General features: G+C 42.2%; 1 protein-coding gene across 5 annotated transcripts in view; it reads left to right on the forward strand.

Annotated features, from left to right (window-relative positions):
* Positions 1-8,166, forward strand: part of TSPAN9 (tetraspanin 9) — a 127,327-nt gene extending 119,161 nt beyond the window's left edge. For all 5 annotated transcript variants that reach the window (XM_083399141.1, XM_083399143.1, XM_083399142.1 and 2 more), the window contains one exon: positions 1,317-8,166. In XM_083399141.1, coding sequence (XP_083255267.1) covers positions 1,317-1,388 — 72 coding nt within the window. In that variant the 3' untranslated portion in view covers positions 1,389-8,166. The remainder of the gene's footprint in view (positions 1-1,316) is intronic.
* Positions 8,167-11,364: the final 3,198 nt, after the last annotated feature.

Here is an 11,364-nt window from a genome sequence, read left to right on the forward strand (position 1 = left end):
TGAGTCTCTTCATCTAGCGGTTTTTTCGTCTTGCGAAGCAAGCCCATTAGCGCTATTAGCGGTTTAGCGGCTATTAGCGGCTATTAAAGGCTTAAGGGATTAGCGGATTAGTTGCTAAAAGGCTATTAGCAGTTTAGTGCCTTAGAAAAAGGGGGTGGAGAGCGAAAAAAAATCGCAGCAACTCGCAAGACGTTTTCGTCTTGCGAAGCAAGCCCATAGGGAAATTCGTCTTGCGAAGCACCTCCAAAACGGAAAACCCTTTCGTCTAGCGGGTTTTCCGTCTTGCGAGGCATTCGTCTTGCGGGGCACCACTGTATATGGCAGCTGTGAAAAAGGCAAATTCCATTAGGAAAAGGGTCATAAATATAGGTGCCAATAAAATAAATATATACAGGGCAACCACATTTGGATTACTTTGCTCACCACTTCTCAAAAATGATATTGTAGAGCTGAAAGAGGTGCAGAAAAGAACAACCAGAATGAGCAGGATATTTTAAAAGTTTTTCACCTCACTACAAACATACTAGATGGATATAATCCATATCCAACACCTAGAACATGTTTGTGAGGAGCAGGACCGTCCCTACTGGCCAACCCCAACCCCCAGCTTCTAACTCCTCTACCAGTTGCATGTTAAACATTACAGTGGTACCTCAGGTTACATCCGCTTCAGGTTACATCCGCTTCAGGTTACAGACTCTGCTAACCCAGAAATATTACCCCGGGTTAAGAACTTTGCTTCAGGATGAGAACAGAAATTGTGCAGCGGCAGCGGGAGGCCCCATTAGCTAAAATGGTGCTTCAGGTTAAGAACAGTTTCAGGTTAAGAACGGACCTCCAGAACGAATTAAGTTCTTAACCCGAGGTGCCACTGTACTGACGAAACATCTTATGTGTTTTCCTTGTGGCTGGAAATCTACCTTGAGCAAGAGGTCCCAATTATGCAGAAGAACCCCGTGAGCTTACAGTCCTCTCTTTCTAAAGCTACACAGGAGGCACGTGAGAAACGGAGCTCTCTTCAGATGTGTGAAGTGGGGAAATATTCTGGGGAATTTTATCAAAAACACTTTGAGCTTTCTTTGAAGTGTTTCAATTTGAGAAAATGGTCTAGAATTGCTTTCAGTTTGCTTTGAATTTCACTTGCCTCAGACGAGTCACAATTCTCCTCTGTACAGCCAACCCATCATGATAGTCTTACAATAGCCTTATGGGATTATTGTAAAGATTGCTGAGATTTGTGTGGTGTGCTAGTCTGAACCATTAAAGAGTGCCATTCAAATTCTAATTCTTGAATTATTCCCTCTGTTCTCTTTCAGATACTTGGCATGGCTTTTTCCATGACTCTCTTTCAGCAGATTCACAGGACTGGTAAAAAATACGATGCCTAAGAAACAGTACATTGTTAACTGCATCAGGATATTCTCCCTTGGCACTGCGGGTGCAGGAGGGAGAAAAACAACTCTGAAAAAGAAAATCAAGCTATACCTGCTTGGGGCCTCCATCCTACCATCCATCACGTGACTAAGCACAATGTATTACTGGACTTCCTTTTTGTTTCTGTTCATTTACCATTTTTGCCAAAGAAGAGAGGAAATTTACTGAGAGCAAATCAGCTTTCTGCACTACTTTGTAGACCCACTGTTTATACTGCTCTCTAACATTATTTAAGAAACAACCTTTACACTGCTATCTGTAGTAGACCATTGAGGATAACCCGACTGGTGTGTGTTTAACTTTTAGGAAAAAATCGTTTCCATCTCATGGGTCACAAGCAGCTTTTGCCGAACATAATACTGGGAGACTTGAAAAAGCCACGCAAATGGAAATCCTGTGAATTTGAGCTGCTTGGGGTGTAGGGTTTTTGTTTTTGAAGGGGAGTATCTTATTATTATCTTACTGTGTATACTAGAATTTAGTACCCTGGTTTATACATTTTTACCGTTTCTCTCCTTTTTCTTATGCTTTTTTTCCAGAGTTCTACTGTGCAGTCTTTGATGGATGCCATTTTTAGTGTTTGCAATTTATATCCAGAAAGAAAGGTGCAGCTGGAGCTAAATGACTCACAGTCATTGTGTTACTCTCAGCCCAGCCCTGATGTCATGATGGTCACATATCACTTTTTAAGATACATGCCTAAGATTTTTTAAACGTACATCTAATGTGAGAATGAAGCGAAGCACGTTCGTGAGAGAGTCAGAACTGGCTGTGATCCCTTCAGGCCAATACTTTTGATAATTCTGTTAGTATGCATTTAAAAATACCTCACCAGGGTTTTCATCTGTGAGACAGAAAGGGAATATGACCTATGATTCTCCATAACAAGAAACATCAGACCTTAAAAGAGCAACTCCCAAACTTTGTGTGAAGGTAACTGCTACTATGCCACAATATGTAAAGTTTCCTATGAGCTCCAGTTACCTAACCAGAGGCAGCCCACTATACTTCTGAATGATTCCCTGGTTTTGCTTTTCCTCCTTTCATTCAGACACCATATGGGGCACAGTTGCTGCAAGGCACGGGGCTCGATTATTTCCTCACTCCCAGTCACAGAGAAAACAGCAGAATTACCTGCTGGTTAAGAGAGATGCGGAAGGGGCTCCTCTGAAGGGGGTGAATTTTAACACATTCAGGCTTTTTGTGGTTTAAGAATGAACTTTTCCCAGAAAAATTGTGCTTCCGCTATCAGGGTTTGGGGAATTGTGTATTATTAAACCAGTACATGTTTAATGCAGATTGCCAGCCCTCTCCATCCTTCTAAGCCCTGGAGTCCTGTGAGTTGACAGGTAAGCGCTGAGGTCCAGCCTAGGTTATTTTTTTACAAAACCTTCAGCAAGGCCTGAAAAATCTCAAGCATAAAAACCGAACCTATGCATTGTTCTGAATCCTAATGCACCTTGTGAGTGTAGTAGTAAATTTTGACAGGCTCATCATTACAGTCCCCAGGCATACTCCCAGGGAGAATTCAAAAATGCAGACAGTGTTTTGGTCCATTTTATCCAAGTTATATGTTTCCAGACAGTGAACTGCATTGCATCGGTTCAACTGGTAAAATATATTGAGCTTTAACAGTCAGCTGATATGCAACCTTTTAATTAGAAATGTAGACAATCTTGCAAATCAGTGTTAACCGTTTGAACTGCTGTTGTGAAGTAGAAACTGATCAAAAGAAATGAAAGAAATATCTCAGCTCTACCATTTTTCTCATTCTCCAATTCTTTCAATGCAGAACTGTCATAAACTTACTCGAAATCCTCATGCTCACCACGCAGATGACATCCTTGGCAAGTCGTGGAGGTTCTAAAAGAGTGATGAATTGTGGGAAATGAAAATTTACATTGCCCCTGCTATTTAAAAGCCCTCTTTCATTGGGTAGCATAATATATTTTTTATTTCTATTAATAACAGTTCCTCCCTTAGTTCTGAAACATTCACACAGGAGTTTTTGCTTCACATCTCACAACTTAGAAATGGACCTCCATGTTAAAAATGAACTGTGGGACGGCCCTTTACAAAATGCCTGCCTTATCAAGCTAATCAAGTATTAAAGATTTTCCAGGACTGTGCCATTTAGGCTGCGGATGGGGAGGAGATGGCATGCTCAAATAATCCCTCTTCTAAAATAACCAAAACTAACCATTCATACACATAAAATAGAATATCAGAAATGAAGACTTGGTCTTGATATATAGACTGTCCAGACAAATACACAATCCCCTGCCTGCTGCCCAAAGTCATGGAAATTATTTGCCACTTAACTGTATATATGGGTCCTAAAGTGATCTGCATGAGAACACTGGTGCACAAATTTAAAGTCCCAAGCTGGGCTGTTCATTCTAATTCCATGAGTTTTGTGAAGCTTGAAATAAGGACAGCACCATCTTGCCCTTCAAGGATCGTAATTGTTAGTTTTTCTAAGAAACAGTTTCATAATATTTGCAATTGTTCCAAACTTTGCATTTCAACAAAGGAGATGAAGGGGATGAGAAGCAAGTAACGTGTGTGGCAGATCCAAATAGAAATGACTGCGAGGGGATGGATTTGGTGTTTTGCTCAATATTTTTACTAGGGATAGCTTTTGTTCATTTCAAATGTGTATGTGTGTCTTTGCACACAAGACGGCTGCTCTGCCTTCCATTTTCAAAGGTTGTTCAGAATTGCACCGCACATTGCACACTTTTTTTGTCAACATTCCTGCATGTCCTTGAACATACACCTCTGTCTGTTGCTGTTTCTTGCAGTAGTGCCCTCTCTTTGATCTCAGTTTCACAAGGGGATTTCTGTTTATTTTGCTGCTCCATAAAAAGAAGATGTGAATGGAAAAGAAAGCTGAACCACTTTGGTCGACTTGCTTATAGTGTTGCTTCAGTTAGGTGTTGTCCTTTCAACTGTGCTTATTGGCCCCAAAGTAGCTGTGTAGCTCCCTTATTTCTGACATTCGCCAGAGCTGACAACATTCTCTTATACTCACCCAGTCCAGAAATGGATTGGACTAACCATCAGAGGGTACAGCTACAGGGTAGAAGAACACTCACCATGAAAGCAGTCACCACTCATATCAGGGGGTATGTATGGAGTATGCAGGGTATGTATGTACTCATATCATGGGGTATTTATGAAGCATATGCAGAGTCACATGCTTCCTTTCTGGCTTGGTTACTGCAATCCAGGTTGGGGAACCTCCAAGCCAGTCTTGGCCCAACAATGCTATTTCCTCCAAAGCACACACTCCTGTCAATCACCTGACATCACTTGTGATGTCAACTGATGGGCAGGAGGGCACGTTTCAAGTCTGGCAGGACGTAATGCAGCAAGATGTAACCTTCACTCATCAGCTGATGAGTGGGGGTTAAATTACACTCCGTTTAGTTACAGGTACCTTCCAGGGGAAGGAAGAAATGAAGGCCTTCCCAAATTCTATGGCTGGATTCTCTGGTGAGCACCAGCCACAGGGCTGGCAAAGTGCTAATTTCTGCTCTCCATGTGGGGGGAGATAACAGACGGAAGCCTGCTGGGAATAGGTGTGCGCAGTGAAACCGAGCAACATTAAAACCATCCAATGCTCCTTTGTGCACAGCCAGGGAGAAGCTCTTAAGTGCAGGCTTTGAGAAGCTTGTATGATCCACACATTCCAAAGCACTGTCAGGTGCTCGGGAACACCATGCAAGGGATTTTGGAAAGTGAGTGAGACAACCTGCCTGTCAATCATGAAATGTCATGTTAACATCATGTGACTGAAAGGTAGGTTGCCCAATCTGTCGAATTTTCCTTGAGCAGCCAGGCCTGATAATGAGCTGACCCATGGAATCCAAAAGGTCCCCACTCTTCAAATTCTAAAAGTTTGGCACAGACTTACAGGTTGCTTACCAAGGAAGTAAAGGGACTGTCCTGCTGTCTCCTCCTGCAGTGAGTGCTTTTGGCTTCTGTTCTGTCCACACTTGCTGCTCCCCACTCCTTTTTTGCTTTCTCATTTCTGCTGTCTCTGCCCCTGTATTGAGGCTCTTCATGTGTAGAGTTGTGCTGTGTGTACAGCAGCCTCAGAATGGTAGGCATTTACATACTGTCAGGACTTACTAGATAAAGGTGTAAGTCCTTGCAGTGATGCCTTGCTGATGCTCTACCAGCCATATTGGGAAATATTTTTTCATTCATATTTACTTTTTAAGACCTGAGATATTCAGATGAGGTTGCAAGAAGATGGCTTACTTTTAAATTGGGGAAAATGGGACCACGTGTATTAAGAGTTATGTCTGATTTGTTCTGAGTTGGGATTTATGAATGGACAGGTGTGTGTGTGTGTGAATGAGTGCTTTAAAAAATTGTTTCCGTTATTAAATATTACGCCACATCTCTACCTCTTTCTCATTTTTACCATAGCTTTTCCCTCATCCAGTTAAGTTAAACTATTCCCACTCTCTCCCAAATCTCACATTCTTATGTCAATTAAGCAGGCATTAGAATAAAAAGAAAGAAAACAAAATGAGGTGAAAAATCCAGCTTGTATCTCTGCAGCCCCAAGGAGTCCATCACTCCTCCATATCATTTGTTGAGGCTTGACTTCAGAGATGTAGATCAGTATGTCACTTACCAGTGGCTCAATTACATGTTGCCATTGGATGGGGCAGGGGGGGGGGGAATAAATTGGCACTTGTCTGCAGGACAAATGCTTCAAGTCTAAGACAAATGCTTCATAGTGTAAGATTAAACCGATGTCATCTTACAACTCTCTTCCTGTATCCAAGATAGAACTAGATCTGCCAAGGAACATTAAGCTTCTGCTAAAAAGGGCAAGTCCCCCTTCTTTCTCCTTCACAACATAGTCATGGAGCTTAGAGCACAACTCTGCTTGCTGTTCCATCACGCTCCATGTATGATACAAAGGTCGGAAGTGGGGAGTCTGCTCTCCACACCTCTGCCCACCGCGTGATTTAAATAGCTCCAGGGTCCCTCATGACATGATTCTGATCACCTGAGAGATTCACTCTGTTATAATAATGCTCTGCTATAATGCATTTTCCTTCTCCCATTCCAAATCACTGGCATTGTCTGTATGGGATGGAATGTGCAATGTGATCACAGTGTGATATGTTTCATTACTAAACTGTACAGGGGTCACTTGAGTTCTATGATGGAAGTAAGGGGATATAAATGTAAGAAAATAAATAAAGAGATGTTGCTGGGGCAGAAGGGAGAAGTTAGTTTTACTGTGTTGGGCAGAAAGTTCCGTGTTCTTCATTCTAGCTAATTCTGTCTTCATGTGCTTTAAGTTCGTCTGCATTTATCCCCTAATATGGCATTCATACTCGTGAGTTTGTGAATACCTTTCTCTAGAATGTTAGAGGAATTAATTAACACAAGTGTTATCCTTGAACCAGCTCTTGCTACCTCACAGAAAAGCAAGCAGCAATATGAATTGAAAATCCTTTCAAAGTTGCACAGTGGTATCTGTTGAATGTTGATTTTTTTTTTCAGGGTTTCCATTTAAAAAAAGATAAAATTGTTAACTATAAGGCAGAAAAAGCCTAATTCACTGATAACCAACAGCAGCTCCACATGTTGTGCATTGGTAGACTTAGGTTTCTTCCAGCAAATATGTAAACGTGTTAACAACAGATATCTATACTTAAACACCTGTCTCTGTATATCTGAATTGTGAAGCACCTCTATACCCTGTTCCTAATGGATAATCAGATTATCTGATTGCAATCCCTGGATTATGTCTTGGTCTCTGACGGTGCACTAGGACACCCTGCTAATTTTCACTGAGGTGGCTAAAGCTGTATCAGAGCTGTTCCATTTCAGGCAGCATATGGCTCACACAGTCCCACCATATATAGAAATTAGGTGCCAGGGAAAAGGATTCTAGACTATCCTTCTCCCTGACATGCTAATGTTTTCCATGTAGGAAGAAACCATGAATGCATAGTGATACTACTTTACCTCCTCACTAACAACAAGGCCTAGGATCAGGTAGCTGGCCATTTTGCCTTCTTTTAAACCTTATTTTTTGTAGAGTGCTCACTTACATTTTATGAATGCATAGCACATAGATATTTCCTGTAGTCTTTTAAGCATTATCCAGACCATGCTGCCGAGAATGAAACAAACCATGGATAGCCATGGAAAGCTGGTGTTGGGCACTCTGGAGCCTTGGGCTCACCGGAGCGCCCTGTGCCCATGCCCTGGGGGAGGAAAAAGATGACTCCATTGGCATGTGGGAGGTGTATGTGAGTCCCCCATTGCAGGTAGTGATGCCAATGGGGGGCCAGAACAAAAGGAAAACAGCTCCACTTAGCATGGGAGTGGGTGGAATTGTACCCCACATAGGGCAGGGCAGATTGCTGCATAGACAACACAAAAGCAATACTGTTCTTAAGTTAAGAAAACCAGATATTTTCAAGGGAAATCATTGGATTATACTCTTAATGAATACTAATTGTCCTGAAACTGTTTGACAAAAGGGATGCTGACTGACTTTATTTTAAAACGTTTTTCGTGGGTGGGTATGCATCTGGGGGGGTATGCATTTCCTCAAAAAGAAAACAAATGTTGCTTTGATTATTTAACTACACACTTTTAGCATGTTTTTAAATAAAATTTCATATTGAGCAAAAACATTTTAAGCATATACAACTGTTGATTTGCATTTATATTAAAGGTTGAAGCAAAGCTTCTTGTTTTGTTCATTTTTAATAACCATGTACAGAATTTTATATGTGTTTTTCTTTGCCTTTTATACATATATAAATTTGTGACACTCCTCAGCTACTGCAAAAAGTTTGTGGTTCTGGCTGTGGCCTATGTGTGGCTAACAGGAAGCAGTTATGTATCTGGCATAAGGACTTGACCTGTGGTTGGTCTAACTTGGGCCACACATACCCAAAAGAGGTGGGCATCACTATTTGTGCGTTTTTGCCTTTCTGATACATGTATCATATTCTTATGGCGAAGGAACAGAGCTACTAAAAGCTACTGCTTTTAGAGGTCTATGCATATGAATGTGTCTAATTCTACTGCGAATTCTTTTGAGTACACTTGAACACAATGACAACTATGGACAGCCTGGGTGGTTGACATTTATTTATCTATTTCACAAAATGTATCTGCCTGCGGGGGTGGGGGGGACGGACCAAAAGAGTTTACAAAAAGATTTTTAAAATCAATAGGAGTATAGCATCTAGATCAAGGGAAGTAATAGTGCCACTGTATTCTGCTCTGGTCAGACCTCACCTGGAGTACTGTGTCCAGTTCTGGGCCCCACAGTTCAAGAAGGACACTGACAAACATGTCCAGAGGAGGGCAACCAAAATGGTCAAAGGCCTGGAAACGATGCCTTATGAGGAACGGCTAAGGGAGCTGGGCATGTTTAGCCTGGAGAAGAGGAGGTTAAGGGGTGATATGATAGCCATGTTCAAATATATAAAAGGATGTCACATAGAGGAGGGAGAAAGGTTGTTTTCTGCTGCTCCAGAGAAGCGGACACGGAGCAATGGATCCAAACTACAAGAAAGAAGATTCCACCTAAACATTAGGAAGAACTTCGTGACAGTAAGAGCTGTTCGACAGTGGAATTTGCTGCCAAGGAGTGTGGTGGAGTCTCCTTCTTTGGAGGTCTTTAAGCAGAGGCTTGACAACCATATGTCAGGGGTGCTCTGATGGTGTTTCCTGCTTGGCAGGGGGTTGGACTCGATGGCCCTTGTGGTCTCTTCCAACTCTATGATTCTAAGTTACAGCCATAGTTTAAACCATACAGAAAGTTCAGGCAATAGAATAGACTAAAACAAATCATAACTCATACAAACTTCCTAAACACCTGAATAGGCTTGTCTAAATAGCAGTGTGTTTAGCAGGCACTGAAAAGACTACAGGAAAAGTGCCTGCCTGACCTCAATAGACAGGGAGTTTCAAAGTGCCACATAAAAAGATCTAGTCATGACAGATAGTGTGGGTATTATGTGGCACCTGTAAAAAAGCCAGTTCTGATGATTGAAGCAGTCGAATGGGCATCAGGAAACCTATGAGAAGGTGGGACTTTGGAGAGCCTCAAAAAGCTAATCGAATCCCAGTATTCCAGCAGGAGCCCACATGAGAAGCAAACAAAGACAATTTTCAAAATAGGTTGTTTGAAAAACAAATGTTTTCAAACTTTTAAATGCAAGACCATAAGGGCCCTTGCAACCTTTCAGAATATCTAAGTATTCAGTGTAAGCAGAAAGAAAGAAAGAAAAAAAGAAAGAAAGAAAGAGAAAAAATTATTATTTATACCCTTTCCAGCAAGTATAAAAACATAATAAAACATCAAACATTAAAAAAACTTCCTGCTACAAGGCTGCCTTCAGATGTCTTCTAAACGTTGTGCTGTTCTTTATCTCCTTGACATCTGATTGGTGGGAGTTCCACAGGAAGGGTGCCACTACCTAGAAGGCCCTCTGCCTGGTTCGTAATTCAATTAAAAACTGAATATGAAATGATGGGAAATTTGGCTCTTTCTGTGTGTCCTTGTGCTTTTTTGAAGTTTATATGTTACTCTTTCAGCTACAGCAATGGTCCAAAGCCTACCATACCATGAGTCCAAGGAAAGTACCGTATCTTCTAATGTGAGCCTTTAGTGCACTATTTCTAGGTGTGCTGTTAGTAAAACAAACAAATACTGAGTCTTTGAATGTGACATCTTCGTTAGCACCTTCAAATAAGTTCAATATGGCTAAGACTGGCAACATAAAAGGCTGGTCTGTGATATGAAGCCAATGCTATTCTAGGCTGCATCAACAGAAGTCTAGTGTCCAGGTCAAGGGAAGTAATAGTTCCACTCTATTCTGCCCTGGTCAGACCCCACCTGGAATACTGCGTCCAGTTTTGGGTGCCACAATTTAAAAAGGATGTTGACAAGCTGGAAGGTGTGCAGAGGAGAGTCTAGAAGCAAAGCCTGATGAGGAATGGTTGAAGGAGTTGGGTATGTATGAAGATTTCATGGTACTGAAGTGCTGCACATTGTTGTTAATGAATTTTTGTAAAGTACATCGAGTTGTTTAGTTTGTGATTTATCTCTCTGCATTCCCAGGGTGTGGTAATGAACTTGGCTGAGATTCCTTCATTGCAAAGGGCTGGACTATATGCCCCTCAGCAATTACTAGTTGCCACCCTTTTGATTTGAGAGACAATGGAAAAGTGTGCCATTGGGAGTAGAGTAAAACTGTTGGAGTTACAGTGATTTGCTATGGGAATACCACTAAAGGTGTGTGGGGGGGTGGTCCTCAGTATGCTTTCATAGGAGGTGACATGGAGGTGCATGGAAGCCACCTGTGCAATCTTGCCTTGCAGGGAGGCCCAACTCCCCAGTTCTGACTGTGCAGAGGCCGCAGTTGCCCAGTGAAAACGGAAAGACACTCTGCACGTGCTTAGATGTATTGCTAAATGGGTATAGTTGGAGGAGGTGGGGTAATGTACCTTCCGTACCCTTCCCCTTTCTGCTTACACTCCTGGAGAACTGAGGCTTGAGGCAGAAAAGCCAAACCGACCTAGCCATATAGATAAGCTGAACAGTGATCGATCGGTTGCCCTTTCAATTATACCCTCAAATCTGTTTGCGCTGCGCCTAATGGTCGACTCTGCCCGGGAATGGAGGAGCTTTTGACACGGTTTGTTCCCTAAGCTGCCCTTCCTTCGATGGAGCTGGCGGTCTCCTCGGCGCCCTCGCCCAGCGCCGGCCTGCGCTTCTGCTGCACTGCCTGCCAAAGAGGTCTTTTGAGGACAGAGCAGAACCGGAGTGTCAGGTGCTTTCACTTCCAACTGGAGGGGGGGGCACCTCTATTGTTTTCTATTTTTATCTTCCCGCCTCATCCCCAGATGCTGCAACAAGTGCAGCGC

The sequence above is a fragment of the Podarcis tiliguerta genome (genome assembly GCF_965153285.1).
Source record: "Podarcis tiliguerta genome assembly, chromosome: 9".
Taxonomy (NCBI): Eukaryota; Metazoa; Chordata; class Lepidosauria; order Squamata; family Lacertidae; genus Podarcis; species Podarcis tiliguerta.